The sequence below is a fragment of the Liolophura sinensis genome, chromosome 7 (assembly GCF_032854445.1).
Source record: "Liolophura sinensis isolate JHLJ2023 chromosome 7, CUHK_Ljap_v2, whole genome shotgun sequence".
Lineage (NCBI taxonomy): Eukaryota > Metazoa > Mollusca > Polyplacophora > Chitonida > Chitonidae > Liolophura > Liolophura sinensis.
This window is the reverse complement of record NC_088301.1, coordinates 31,488,566-31,504,829: the sequence shown is the minus strand read 5'-3', so window position 1 is coordinate 31,504,829 and position 16,264 is coordinate 31,488,566. Positions and strand designations below refer to the sequence as shown.

At 41.2% G+C, this 16,264-nt stretch overlaps 1 protein-coding gene across 1 annotated transcript; it reads right to left on the bottom strand.

Annotated features, from left to right (window-relative positions):
• Positions 1–9,934: 9,934 nt before the first annotated feature.
• Positions 9,935–13,668, bottom strand: LOC135470515 (uncharacterized). The gene has a single exon (XM_064749503.1). It carries the CDS (start codon positions 13,057–13,059, stop codon positions 11,089–11,091), a length of 1,971 nt encoding a protein of 656 aa, XP_064605573.1. The 5' UTR covers positions 13,060–13,668; the 3' UTR covers positions 9,935–11,088.
• Positions 13,669–16,264: the final 2,596 nt, after the last annotated feature.

Genomic DNA, 16,264 nt, shown 5'->3' with positions numbered 1-16,264 from the left:
TTTATAGCCTGTGTTTGGTTTTGATGTCAATACAACAATAGCTGTCGTATTTTGAGCAAACTGAGGCCCTCGGTCGTTCTTCAGAATGGGTCAAAGTTTTCAAAAAAAAAAAAAAAAGAATGGGTCAATGACATGAATCCAGCTATCCTTGTAGGCTGTAATTCATATGCATCTGGAGTGCGATACCGTCGCGTCAGGGTACGACTTTGAACACCAGTCAAATAAATTAAGTGAAATAAACCTTGACTGTGATGTAATGCGCCTTTTGAAATAAACAAGTAATAACACTGTATATAGGATTAAACATATAGGGTTAAAGTGTATAGGCCTACAGTTATGGGCCAAGCTCTGTGTGTTTCGTTCTCTCCAACATGTACATAGCGGAGTGAGCTGCATGACCATTCGCTATATGGGCAGGAATACTGAAATATTTTGAGATCATCGCGAATTATTGATAGGGATAACAATCAGAATGAATTATTTACATGTTAAAAACATCCACAATGTTGTCACATTCTTTTTTATCTCACGTTGTGATGTACTTTTTCTTATTACGACTACACGAAAAGTGTGCTGGTGATGATCAACAGTTTTCATATAACTCTGCAAATCTTTCGTTTTGCATGTACAATAGAGGGCAGTTCGTGTGAAAACAGGGATAGCGACGGCTTCTCCTGTTACTGTGAACGTGTTAAGTCACCTCATGGCAAGGTACGAGGCACGATTGGTATGGTGCTGGGAGCGTCTGTAGAGCTAGAGCAAACCAGGGATCAAACTGAGGGAATTGTAGCAACTACACCCATATACAGGTACACACGAAACTAACACCGCTACATACGTGTTTATAAACATGGGAAGTAGAGTAAATTCAGTTTCACAATGTGTCGAGAAAATGTAACCTCTAGTTTTTTTCCCTTTGATACATCTTGAACCAGGAAGATCAAATGAAATTAAGTTATCTTTGTGAATTTTTAGTTTGTAGCTCCCTCTGTGTATTTCACCAATGGCTAGTATACCACGCATGCTTGCGTGCATTCAGCCCGCGAAATAATATACGTATACCATTGTCAACAGACGTGTCCAGGACGCAGGCGAACAATACAGGAGTTTGTAACACATGTACACAGTTCCCTACACTTTAAAGAGACTCTGATAACTTTTGACAATGTGACGTCCAAAGTGTATTATATTCTTGATCAAGGGTGAATAGCGTGGTGGCCTGATTCACGTGTGATTCAACCGGTTATTTTACTTCATGACACTCTCATTCAATCATTTTTCCCCTGAAAAATTTTGTTCATATCCCAGCTGATAATGTGGAACTTATTTTGTTCTTTACAGAAAACTTCGCCCCTTTCCCCATACAGTACACAGAGGCTTCCCTCTAAAAACTACTGCGTATTGAGTGATGGGTCTACACACGCAGCACTGATGCGCAAAGGCGCATCCACATTATTTTCTGTACCAGTAATACACAAATTCTGCAATACATCAACAATGAAATCAGTGGTGTACAATTTGCGTATATACCACTGTTGCCCGGGGGAACCCACTACCATCCGCATGTTGCTGGCAGAGCTTGCCAGGTATGGCCGGTGAGGAAGCCAGCGTGAGCTGGACTTGAACTCACCGCGACCGCATTGGTTGGAGGCTGCTGGGCCATTGAGCCGGCCACGGAGGCCACGCGTAAGGCGTACATTTGGTGTAAGTTTAAATGTCCCCTTTAAAATCGATGGGTGTCTGCAAAATATATGGGGTTTTACACTACTTCTGCAAGTTTTCATTTACGAGACTGCGTCAAATTTCTTAATATAGAGGGCTGGAGAAAAAGGATCGAAGAAACCCCTGTCCTTCAACTGGTATGTTGGGGGAATTTTTGAAAAGCTAGGAAATTATCGTTAATTTGGAGGAGCCCGAGGGCACTTGTCGACTGACGTGAACTGTGGGGCTTTGTGGGTACGGCGTATTAAATGTAGAGGAGGACACAAAGACTCCACTTCTCTAAAACGAACATACCCTTAATTTATATTACCCTTCATTCTTTTTCATCAAAACAAGCAAGACATAGCGTCTTAGTGTATACATATTCAAATATTAAATACTTGTGAACAGTATAACTTTAAATTAAGCGAACTTTTCATATTGCTATAACTAGCAAAAGGCATGTGTTTTAATGAAGTGTATCATACAAAGGCCTATGTCACACATAATATCATTTTATACATGCATTTGTATGTATGTGTATCTATTTATGAGCGCCTCTGGCTGGCATTCCTCACACATAACAGGAGAGAAGTGGTTCGAGCTGAAAAAGAAAAATGACTGCAACGGGTGGAGTGCTTTGAATGAGGACCACTGAGCCTGGTTTTGAGGGGGTTTAGAAGCTGGGTGTGTCGGTGCGTGTGGCGTTGGCGGTGGTGAATTTTGTTACAAACGACACAATCGTGCATTCATAAATACGCCTGAAATATGTACACAGTAGACATACATACATAAATCCGTCTAAATGATGCGACTGTCTAATGTTTAATGGTCTTTATACTGGTTCAAAGAGGCTTTATTTGACTGAAGAGGGCCAGGATTCAATTCCCAGGGGGTCCAGGTGTTTGTGTCTAAATAAAAAATACCAATGAGTTGTTTGAACGTCATTCAGCAACCCGTGCGGCTATAAAAATGACGTATAGGCATTTATATGGAGACGGGTAGAACGTCAAGACAGTCTGGAAAACCAAGATTCCCGCTACATACTGCAAGTGTATGGTTTATGCTTTGTCATTGATGTAATGCGGTTTTCTTTGATGTATTTATTTATTTATTTATTTGATTGGTGTTTACGCCGTACTCAAAAATATTACACTTATACGATGGAGGCCAGCATTACGAGGGGAGGAAACCGGACGGAGCCCGAAGGAAACCCACGACCATCAGCTGGTTGTTGGCATTAAGCCAGCATGAGTTGCACTTGAACTCACCGCGACTGCATTGGTGAGAGGCTCCCGTTGTCATTTGGCTGCACTGGCACGCTAACCTACTGGGCCATGGATGTAAAAGTTCATGCTTTGTGTTTTTGATGTAATACCTTTTCCTGGGGTCATTGATGTAATAATTCATGCTGTTGATCTGATCTCATAGTTCATGATATGTGATCATTGGCCAGATAGTTCATGATATGTGGTCATTGGCCAGATAGTTCATGATGTGTGGTCATTGGCCAGATAGTTCATGATGTGTGGTCATTGGCCAGATAGCTCATGATGTGTGGTCATTGGTCAGATAGCTCATGATGTGTGGTCATTGGCCAGATAGTTCATGATATGTGTTTTGATGTAATAGTTCATGCTTTGTGTTTTTGATTTAATATCTTTTTCTGGGGTCATTGATGTAATAATTCATGATGTGGTCCTGGCCTTATAGCTCATGATATGTGGTCATTGGCCAGATAGTTCATGACGTGTGGTCATTGGCCAGATAGTTTATGATGTGTGGTCATTGGCCAGATAGTTCATGATGTGTGGTTTTTTGATGTAATAGTTCAGGCTTTGTGCTTTTGATTTAATATCTTTTTCTGGGGTCATTGATGTGTCTTTGGTGTGGTACTTCATGCTGCGTGTCTTTGGTGTGATAGTTCATGCCGCGTGTCTTTGGTGTGATAGTTTATGCTGTGTGCTGTACAAATACAATGTGCCGGAAGATAAATTTAAATTGTAAAATTTAACCGAATTATTTTTTTTTGTAAACAAAGCAGATTCATCTATCTATATTTCATACTTGCAAAGTTGTTTATGTATGAAGCCCGTGTTTTCGGGATCAGAGAATAAAAAATTAAATATACAAATTCAGTTTATTCCGATTTATTTGACAGGCTAGTTATTATTTGCGATAGTGCGATAAGAGCGATGAAATGTCGATCAGGAACTGTCAGTTTATCCTGAGCTGCGTAAAACAAACGGCCTTTTCTTGTCACGCAGCAAAGCATGACATATTATACAGAAGTGCTCAAAAGGTGTGACGCATTTGATAGAGGTGTGGAGAATGTTTGTTATACATCACAGAAGTGTTCAGAGAACGTGTGGCATATTGCACAGAAATGTACATAATGTGTGATATATTACACAGAGGTATACATTATGTGTTATATACTGCATAGAAGTATACAATACGTCTAATATATTACACAGAAGTATACAATATGTCTGATATATTACATAGAAGTATACAATAAGTCTGATATATTGCATTATGTGAGGTATATTACACAGAAGTATACAAATCCAGTACCTATGTGTAATATACAGTACACTGAATGTGTGACACTGTATATCAAAGAACGCAAGTCCAGCAGAACACGTTATAATTAAGTTCACGTAATACACAAGTAGTGACTCGTCATTTCAGTATCAGGTGAAACATAAATAAATGGTGTTCTTTAATAAAATAACACTGGCATTCTATCCCTCCTCTTACTACCTTATGTATACTGTACTATAAGGCTGTCTTACGATTGGATATTTAGACATGTTAAGTAAACACAAGAGAACACGGTGTGTATGACAGTAACAGAACACAGAAAATGTGACACCACGCTGGAGAAAGCACAACAAGAATACAAAAAGCGTGGCACAGAACACAGAAAGTGTTATACGTTACAGAGAAGGACACAGAAAGTGTGACATGTTACAGAGAAGGGCACAGGAAGTGACATGTTACACAGAAAAACACAGAAAGTGTGACATGTTACAGAGAAGGACGCAGAAAATGTGACATGTTACACAGAAGAACACAGAAAGTTTGACATGTTACACAGAAGAACACAGAAAATGTGACATGTTACACAGAACACAGAAAGTGTGACATGTTACAAAGAACACAAAAGGTGTGACATGTTACACAGAAGAACACAGAAAGTATGACATGTTGCCCAGATGGACACACACAGCGTGATATGTTAAACACAAGGACACACAAAGTGTGACATGTTAGATAGAAGAACACACAAATTGTGACATGTTATATAAAAGGATGCAGAAAATGTGACATGTTACACAGAAAAACACAGAAATTGGGACATGTTGCGCAGAAGAACACAAAAATTGGGACATGTTGCGCAAAAGAACACAGAAATTGGGACATGTTGCGCAGAAGAACAAAGAAAGTGTGACATGTTGCGCAGGAGAACAAAGAAAGTGTGACATGTTACACAGCAGGCCACAGAAAGTGTGATATGTTGCAAAGAAGAACACACAAAGTGCTATATGCTACACAGAAGTGTGGTAAGTCACAGAAGAACACAGAATGTGTGATACACTGTATGTCACACAAGTACACAGAAACCACAAAGTACCACAAAGTGTGGTGTGTCACAGAAGTATACAGACTGAAAATGAGAAAGTGTGGTGTGTCACAGAAGAACACAGATTGAAAGTGAGCCAAGTTACGTAAAAGGAAACTGAAAGTGTGATGGTTTACACAAAAGATTGCAAACAGTTAACTTATCACTCAAAAGAACACAAAGAGCGTTGCTTGTTGCATGAAAACGCAGAAAGAGTGACATACTACGAAGGCCGCTTTGTTTGGGGTGGAATACATATAGCTAGTCTTCAGGCTCATCAATTCAGCTATCCTTTATGGTTACAATCCCAGTACTATCTTGGGTGTGTCTTTCTACACGCGCTTACCGTCGCGCTCTCTCTATATTCATAGCCTTTACTCGATCGCAACTTCACACCTCACTCAAGTAGAACTAATGTTAATTTTCCGTAGGTAGGTCCCCTATATCAACTTAATATTGTTACCTTACAGCTCCACACGAAATAAATACATTTAATAACCGATTCATGACTGCCCTGTAGTGAAAGGGTAGGCCTACGTGTGTAACACACCTTCAAATCAATGCTTGAATCATCAGACGAACATCTGCTATGCTACGTACAGTACACAGCTGGCTCAATTAGGTAAAGAGTCGTCTTTCTTAGGTGAGTATGTTTCTCAGGTAACTGCCGAAGGAGGGGTTGGTTTACTCCGAGAACTCTAGTTTCCACTTATTAATGTGATCGCCATCCTACGGGGGAATATTGTAGAGAACACCAGTCAAATAAAAGAAATCAATATATGTCTTGGCAATTTTGCAGTCATACAAGTATGACGACGAATAGTTGTGCTGCCGACACAGAAGAATCATGCCCAAGCAATCTACCGTGACAGCACATCTATTGTCACATTATCTTGATACCGTGCCAAAAAGCCACATTATACTGACAAGGGACTAGCAAGTCATTTCCTTGCTTTAACTTCTCAGTACTGTGAAATAAATGAGTATACAGTATAAGTAAATCGTAGTAACCCTACCTTCTGTTTCTGTCGAGTGCAATCTCGTAAATGTTTTTGCATAAACAAGAACAGGTAGGCCCTGTCAGAGAGTGCATCACTTGAGGCACGTAACCGTACGTTCTGAAAATGTCACGGTACACATTACACACTTGTCCGGCGTTTCGCCTATTGTTCGAGCACACCTGTGTGACATAACCTATCAAAATGAGGGTGTCCAGCTGACTTTTCGGCCCACGCTGTACACTATTTCCATTGCAATCATATGGTAACAAACGCAAGACAATTGTCCCTTGTGTTGGATAAAGAATCGGGCGCTCAGTGATCTACTTATTAATCTGTTTACAAAACCACTCATAAGCTGAGAAATTTATTTATTTATTTATTTTATTGGTGTTTTACGTCGTAATGAAAAATATTTCATTTATACGACGGCGGCCATTATGGTGGGAGGAGTCAGGCGGATCCGCAGGTTGCTGGAAGACCTTCAAACGTACGGCAGCAGAGGAAACCAGCATGAACTGGGCTCAACGCGGAGAAATAGCGCATTCTGTATTATTTCCTTTTGTCAGAAAGTTTGTCAGGTAACTGCTAGTATAGTTTACTCAGAGTACTTTAGTTTCCCACTCTCGGACATGAAACTTTCGAATGAGTGAAAATTCTTGAGTAGGATATTAAACAACAATCAAAAACATTAATATTATGTTCTGTTTCGTTTACCTGTGTAACAGTAGTTATGTAGTTGGACATTCATAAAGCGGCTAAGATTGAAACTTTCGTGTTGTAAGTGGATGATTAAAGTGCTTAATACAAGAAGAGAAGTTGACCAGGGAGCGGGTTGCATAGGCGACTGACGCACTTACTAACTGATTTCATGGACTGGCCAACCAATTGACGGACTGAGGGACTGACTAACCAACTGACGGACTGACCCCCCGACTGACAAACTGACCCACCGACTGATGGACTGACCAACCGACTGAAGGACTGACTAACCAACTGACAGGCTGACATACCGACTAACAGACTGACCAACCGACTGACGGACTGACCAACTGACTGACGGACAGACTAAGCAACTGACATATCGACTGACAGACGGACCAACCAACCAACTGACGCACTGACCCACCGACTGACGGACTGACCTACCGATTGACGGATAGACTAATCAACTGACGGACTGACATACCGACTGACGGCTGAATGTTAAAACACAAAACACAATAGATATACAATCATGTACCTCAGGGCATTATACCTTGGATTTTAAGACACTGTATGACAAACTAACTGAAACAAAACCCACTAGTTTGTACGCATATATGTGGGGCACGTCACCAAACTACTATATGGTAAGTACATGTACAAATTACTAATCCAAACATGCGTCGTCGTGATATGACTGAAAAATTGTTCGAAGTACGACGTTAAACCCTAAGCACTCACTCACTCCAAAACATGCGTTACAACTACACAACTGCTTTCATTAAACGGAATCACATGGGGTTTGGGTGTAATATGTAAGATCAATAGGGTCATGGAGAGCTAATAAATTGCAATGAACATCGCTCCAATGTGTTTTACCCAATTCTTCTTAAGCCAAGGTGCCAGGGTGGGGTGGTGGTAGTGGTAGTTTAACAGGTAAATGCCAATTGAAGTAAATTCACAGGTGGTTTGATTTTACCAGTTACATATGATCATTTGTCAACTGTCACACCGTCCGATCTACACTGACTGTGATCTCCATGATGTGTATTCTTTTAAAATGAAAACTATTCCATTAGCACGATTGGACTATGGTTGTAATTGAGAACTCAACATCCCAGTCCGAAGGCGAGACAAATGATCATTGTTCTTATCAGACATTATTATGAAGCGTCATCCCCCTCGGTGATTTCCCTGACCTCAAAAACTTGGGTATAACCATGAGTAGCGCTTACTTTGCTTCAACTCATAACTCCATGGGCAGGGATGAGGTGCTTACTATTTCAAATCTCCATGAGCATGTGTGGATGTAAATTAATATAGAAACATTAACATTTTGAAACGTTAGGACACGGTATAAGTATCCATGTTGAAACCAGGCCGTTTTGGAATCCAAGCTGTGGTATAATTACCATTCATTTCGAAAGCAGCCCCTTTTGTCCTAGATTTGATTGTTATTCTAGGTCAAGATGTTTGTGAGGTATAGTGGATAATGATGAGACCTAGGATGTTAACCATGTGTCCTAGATATTCTAGGTCAAGATGTTTGTGAGACCTTCCCAGATGTTGACCAAGATGGACGTTGAATGGTGTTTCTTACAGAACAGTTAAGACATCTAAGATACATCACAGAATGTTTACAATGGCCACCCTACAGAAATTAAAGGATTCTAAGACTTTCTGTTCACAAGAAAAAAAAAACTGCTCACACAAAAAGAAAGATCGACATGTTGAGAAGCTTGACTTCATGACTTCACTTGCTGGCCTCATCCATAACAATTGCATAAAGTCTGGTTCGATTGTTTAAGTACATCCCTAAACCCAGATTTTTGGCATATAGTGGATATATTTATGCTTAGAAAACTACAGCTCTAGGAATACGCTCTATCATTAGTACACACACTCGTCAAAAGTATGTGAAAAGCAGAGAATAACATGTATATTTTCTCTGACAACGGATTAGTTGTTCTCTGATGTAGGATTAGCTTTTATTATTTCAAGTTGTCTGACACTGTGATTAACCACTGTTAATCTCTCTAAACCTATAGAACTTTCTTGATAGCTGAAATAACATTGTGAGAACGAATGGAATAAATTGTTCATCTTGGTTACAGACGTCAATTACATGTAGTGTCACACATTACTGCTCATTGTCCCCTTTCAATAGTGTACATATTGTATATGTAGATTTCAATATTTCTTGAGTAATATGGGACATTGGCAAGCTCAGTTGACTAAAGCTATGTTGTCACGGCAATCAATCAATTTCTCGTCTATGAGGTCGCATGTTCGAATCCAGCTCTGGCTGGATCGACTGCGGTTTTAAGTCAGGAGGATTGTCTGGCACATGAACCTGATAAAGGGTTATGGTTTACTCCTAGGCTTTCTCCGACAATATACACCGTCGTATAAGTAAAACAGATTCTTGAACAGAACGTTGAACACCAAATATGACTTGATTAAATATAATTCCCTACTTATTATCTTTTAAAAACCTGAAGATGGACAATCCTTACAGGTCCTGTTTCTATGGATACATAGGCCTGTATTAAAGCACTCTAAACAGGCTATGTTATCTGTTAGTGTTACATGTTACTCCTATACGCTACCAACATTACGGTCCAAGTATAGAAGGCGCTGTACTTGAACAGATATGGTTAAACACCTATAGTTCTTAAATGAGTATCACATAGATGGTGTAACGGTAGAGAACGGTTATCAGTTCTGATCGGTCACAAGGTCGGCTGGGGTAAAAGGCATACCTAAGCGCTGTCTATTTATACTGCCAGTGAGTAAGAGAGGCTGTCATGCGGAACCGATGCACATTACAACCTCTATATAAATTAACCTGACGACGAGTAAGGGCTAATGCGCACAACTTTGCCGCTCGGGTTGACTCGTACAAAGAAAACCAAACAATGAGCTCTTGTTATATCATTAAATAAATAGGTTTACTTAAATATTGTAAATGTTTCATTAACAACAAAGCTATAGAGCAATCACATGTCTGTTATAGATAAATAACAATTACGGACATTGTGTTTTTGACTGAACACGACTTATCCCGTCTATTTATATACCCGTTAAAGGCATATTGACGTTGCCGGCTAAAGGGAAAAAGCCTGGTTTATAACAACATCTTTTTCGGAGGAAAATCGGAGGTCACTCTAAATGAAGTCTTGATTGTGTATCACAGTTTGTCTCAATTGTTCTCTAAGGTATATTTAGGAATGTGTTGCCCTAGGCCTACGTTTCACTGCTCCACAAGTTACAACATATCGCGGCTAAGCCAATCTCGATTATGCGAGTTTAGACATCTACCAGGTTTTCGGATCTCCCCGTCATAAGTAGATGTAAGTTATGCTAGGTTCTCAGAGTAAAGCCAAAATGGCGTATTATCAACAAAAGCTTATCCTCGTTCATTTAGAGAGTGCACTGAAATCAGCCTGTTGAAACCAATGTATCATCCAAAGCATATACACTGTTTTCCTTTTAGTGTAGGTTACAAATCAACAACGAACAGTGACAGATAATTCTGGAAATAGTTGGCTCAGCCAACAAACATATTGCTTTTCAAATGGAGGATTCGATTTTACTTCACTTTGTAACTGAAATATGTTGAAGATAAGCACACGTCTGTACAAACGGTGAGGCTTTCCCAAACCTGACGGGTTAGTGGCATATATGGGCCTATAACAGCAGTTAATTGTTATTGTAAAGATATAGTTTTCGAGAAAACTCCATATGATCTCTGTATATCACATACTCCGAGTTTTCACAATAATTTAATGTCATGACCAGTTCAGATATATCCAATGTGTACTATATGTACATGTATGTATATGAGACGACAAACCTTGTAATTCACGGCGATATAAAAAAATATATATAAATATTACACCAAAGGACGCACGTAAATCCGAGGAATGGAATATTGGGTTAGGCAGTTTGTGAGATTCACTGATGTGAAGTCTGTACATATGTAGTGCACGAGTATTGCGAGATGGCTGCTAAGTTTTCACCTGCAGCTAAAAGTATGCCACACAAGGGAAGATGTCATAAATACAATTGCTGCATCTTGCGCTGCATTTTCCTTTTGCCGTTGGAACCGGACGATCGGGTGTCTCTGCTCCGGACACTCCGGTCAGATAGGTCCACCCAGTCTCTTCCGATCCGGCCACCACTACTGCCGCTGTTTGAGTCCGTTGTCCCTATCGTATCACGTGATTTACTTCGCTGCATCCGTCCTTTGACCGGGGTGCTGTGATTTATCTGCTTCCCAGGTGTCAACATATCCACGGAGGTTTTGCGAATGAGAAGGGCGGGAATAGAGCCGGATCTTTGGTACGCTTTGTTTGGAAGTGGAGGAGGAGGGTCTGTAGAAGAACAGCCCTTGGGTAGGCCGTCTATGCTCAGCACAGCTTCGGGACTAGCACTACTGGTACCATTCTGTGAACTATGAACTCCGTTCATTTTTGGTGACTCGTTCTTCTGCGACGAGTCCAGCTGTTTGGAGATCTCTGGAGCGGGAAGACTGTACCGTCGCGGTGGTGGGGTGGGAGGGGTACGAGGGGTAGGATTATTGCTCATTCTATTATCTTCACCATTCAGGGGAATCTCCGCCGTGTCTAGTGGTTTATATTTCAGCGGTGGAGGAACCTGTGCACCTGTGTCTATGGCTGCAAGTCTTGCTCTGAAATCGTCCAGAGTTTCGTACTCCGGTTCTTCCCAGTAACTCTCCTCATCGGAATCGTAGGTGAACTTTGTTTTGGGCGGATCCCCTCCATCCCTTACATACTGATACAAATCGTCAATCTCGTCCATCAGCATGTCCTCTTTGCTTTTGGATCGCTTCATCCGGCCACTAGGAGTAGCGCGCCCAGCACCAGGTAATGACTGCCGGTACATCTGGTGCGCCATCTGCGAATTGCGCCTAGAACGCATCACCACTTCCGGAACAGCCATAATCAAATGTATCGTATTGTTGTAATTGGCTATCATTCTATTGCAGCGAATCATAACCTTTTTGTAGACATCAGATTCCTTTATTTGCTGGATATTTGTTGCAGTCACAAGTTTTAGCGGACAATCAGTTGGTACCGGAAGCATCCGAAGGTTGGATTCCTTGGTTATAGGGCAGACGAAGGCGGTATCGTCTTGATAAACCCAGTCTAACCTTACAACACCATTAAACCGACTCTTGTCAACTTTCGGAAACACGCCTTGAATTAGTTTCACTGTCAATGGCGGTCTAAATTTAGCTAGTAAGTCTTTGATGGTGTGAACACCGGAAATACCATCACGTTTAGCCAGTGGGGCAAACAGTCCTCGTTGGTCAAAGGCAAAGTATACACTTTCACCCTTGGAATCTATACATCTCAATAGTTTAAGCTTACCGTTCGGTGACTTGGAGGTTTGTGCGGGTATTATGACCTCTCCAGAAAGTTTGAGTAGCTCTCCCGTGACCACGGTTCTGTGTCTCTCCCTGTCAACTTTGCCTTCACTGTTCGCTAAATACGCTTTTATGCCTTGTCTGACCAAACATTTCTCAGGGAATATCTTTGCCAATTCGTGAATGCTCTCAATAGGTTTGGCCGACTTGCCGTCCTCGGAAAGAATCTCAAACCAGCCCTGGTAAGTGACCGGTATGGACATTCGTTGTTCCAGAGGCACCAGAGAATACGGAAATCGACCCGATCGACCCCCATTGCGAATTTTAACGCTGTGGGCGAAAACTTTGTAGCTGGACTTGACGGAATGTATAAAGACATCCTGATGTGACCGTGTCAGAGGGAACTTAGCCGTTCCTATCGTCATGTAATGGCCCTTCACAATTCGGACGACATTGGGAATATCGGAGCTCGAGGCCAGCTCCTTGAGGGACACAGGTTCTGTGCCCCATTCCGGTGTGGGAAGGGCTATCACAGGCGAGTCACCGCTGGCCGCCATTTTCTCTTTGGTGCTCTTCAGGCCAGGTAAGTTCCATGTAGGCCTGTCAGTTATACCGAGGCACGATGACAAATACATACACAGTGCTGACAGTTGGCCTGGCTCGACTCGAGCCGACCTACTTCAATACATACAGGCCTGACGTCTATTTTTGTTCCCCACTTCTGCCGTTTGCATACCTGTCCAACTGGTTTCCAAATATGGAAAGAGTCGCCGGTCTCCGTGAACGCTCGCACCCCGCTGTAAGTGTGTTAACCAGGGTACCGACCCTCCGTCGAGCCGACGAATGTACACTCGACCGTGTCCCACAGCTCGACAGGTTTATGAATACTGGTTGTTTGCACGGGCTGTGAAAGAGCACATTCACGCTTTCACTTCACCTAAATCGCCATACAATCGATCCTCTCGTGGGTCACCCACATACCACACAAAGTCTTCTCAGGTGGAAAAATCAATCATGCGTTTAATGTCAGTAATGTGAATTAAAATCCCTTTTAAGTCCAGTTGGCTTAGAACACCAATAACTGTGTTTGCAGCAACTTGCAGTCCATGTTGACATAAACTCTCTGTGTTAAATTTCACTCTCCGCGTCAACCAACGAGGATAAGCCTTAGAAATGAGAATGTTTCTTGAATGTAGTGAGTAAACAGTACTTCCTAGTCCTCACGGCATGTTCTCGCGCACGACACTGTGTTTGTCAACACTGGCTGTCTCAACCGCCTGTCCCGCACGTCAGCATGGTCGTATATACGGGCTTGGCCAGCATTCAGGTATGCAGATGCTCTTCCCTCTTTTTCGGAGATCACCACAATCGTGACGTCATGACAGAGAGGCTAGCGTGGGGGTGATTCACAAAGGATTGACAGAAAATGTATAAGATAATGGCATTCAAACGACAAATCCAATGCATTTGTGGAAAGTGCGTAATATACCTATGTACATGCAAATATCCAAAGAGCCACGTTTGTAGTCACAGATCTGCACAAGTATTTCTGATTTTACTTGAGTGACGTCTGGAGCGACTCTTTCCCACCCTCAAAGAAAAAGAATGCTCATGTTGTTCAGAGTCTTAACGCTTTAGTTTTTCCTGTCTAATAGGATGTGAACAAGTCGAGAGCTGCCTCTAGATCGACACAGCTACGATTGCCGTTAGCGGGAGAACACTACCAGGTTGTCTGTGTGAATTTGTGAGAAATAAAAAACAAAGCAATATTTCAGAAAGAAAGCATTGTTTCTCTAAAACCATTTTCATGTCGTTATGTGTCTCCAAATAGAGTTCTTGTCACTAGACCTTTATCCACTGCTGCAGACTAAGTGCTTTTATGTGTGAACCATTAAACTGTATACATACTGGAGATAAACGTTCAGTTCCCAACTACCTATGTTACTTATAACATATTCAGTAAAATGACGAATGACATATTTGACTATGAAGTTGACGTGATAAATACGTTTAATAATATGAAGGAATGTAGAGAACACCTATTCATCCTACAGAGCCAATACAATGGAACGGCCACATAAGATGAAATATCACCAACTGACATACGACGATCATAAATTAACATGGCTAATGTAGTGCCCATTGGAAATAATTGGAAATAACATTTGTCATACGATGTAAATGAGATACCTATAATGAGGATCTTAAAAAGAGTATTTTGTTTTCATTCAGTTTCACCTAATTGATGAGTCTGTAGTGTGCGTGTACTGATCATTTCATATTATTCTTCAGGTGGATTTCTGGACAAGAGGCAAGTTTGAAATAAAGTGAAAAAGTGAGCCAACTTTTTATTTTGTTCACATCTGAAGCCTTCTGTGTCTTCGTACTTTTTGGGACAGGAGTGACGAGTGACAGCGCCATCGGGGTATAAATACAAAAATGTATATTATGGACGATGTCCAACGTTATCACAAAACAGTATTTTTGTTCAGCAGGCTCTGTGTATATTTAAAAGTTTACACTACAACACGATGTATTAAATAGGTGAAACAAATTTTCAAACTGTGTCTATTAACATTATAATAGTTATATTAGTCTCAGGTAATACATCCCACTGCAAAAATACTGCACGCTTGCTACTATTTCCGCACAGGGTTATTGTTTGTGTGTGAATGTTTTCACACATATTAAGGCCTATATCTAATGCATAACTCACTTCATAAAAAAAGAATAAGACATACACAAAAGCATGATAGTGCGCATGCATAGCCCGATATAAAGACAAAGAAGCGATAGTTAATGAGGATGGGGGAAGCGATAAACTCGTATTGTGGGGGCAGGGGAAAACCAAGGTTACCGCACTGTTCTGTAAAGGATGGGCGCGAGCATGAGATTTAATAACTCAATTAGGGAGCGGGCTGTGGTCTAGCGGTTAGAGGGGCTTGTCTGTCATTCGGACAGGACACCCTAGATTCGGGTTCGAACCCGGCCTTGGACAGGATATTTGTAGATTTCCTCGCGACAACTACATGTGGGGCATAGTGACAATAAGCGGTCGGCAAGGCCCATGTTGCCAAGTACCTCCCAACAATATGGCGTGCATATCCTTATGTCACGTATAGGGAAGTTCGCCAGTAAACTTGCCAATTGTCACTGGTTTATCCCGCACACTCCGTTTTTCTCAACCTAAAAAACTGATCACCATCGAATATGTGAAACAATTCTTGATAGTGGCGTTAAATAAGAATCAAACTAAATATTTATTTACGAAAGCTTTGAACGACAAACTGCACGCGTGCCGTGGTAAATCACGATGTATTAGAAATGCTTGTGTAAGGGGCCTGGAGAAAAGACCATTTTTTTGTTTGCGTGAAACAATTTTGTTAACACAAGTATCCTTGTTTTTTCCACGTTTCTATGCATTGTGAAGGAATAGCTGGGAGATAAGACCTCAGGTCGAGGTCAGACGCGGGCATCATTTTGGGAGCCAAGGAACAATTTTCTACTTCATAGCAGATATTTACTTATTGATTTGATTGGGTTTTTTACGCCATACTGAAGAATATGTCACTTGTACGACGGCGGCCAGCATTATGGTAGGAGGAAACCGGACAAAACCCGGGGAAAACATAGGTTTCATAGCAGATAAAAACTACCTGAAGAGAAATAAAAGAAACTCTGGCATCCATCATGACCTAGACCTGGGTCTGTGTGATTTTGACCTCCACTATGCAGGAGAAGCGTTGCCATGAGGATGACATTGCGACATTCATCCAAAACCTTGGAAAGGCAATAAGATCTACAGACTATAAAGTAATAAATTTGATCATATAAGCTAAA

What these genes read in the sequence shown, in the direction of transcription:
- LOC135470515 (XM_064749503.1), bottom strand. Translation starts at nt 13,059, where the DNA reads ATGTATTTGTCATCGTGCCTCGGTATAACTGACAGGCCTACATGGAAC.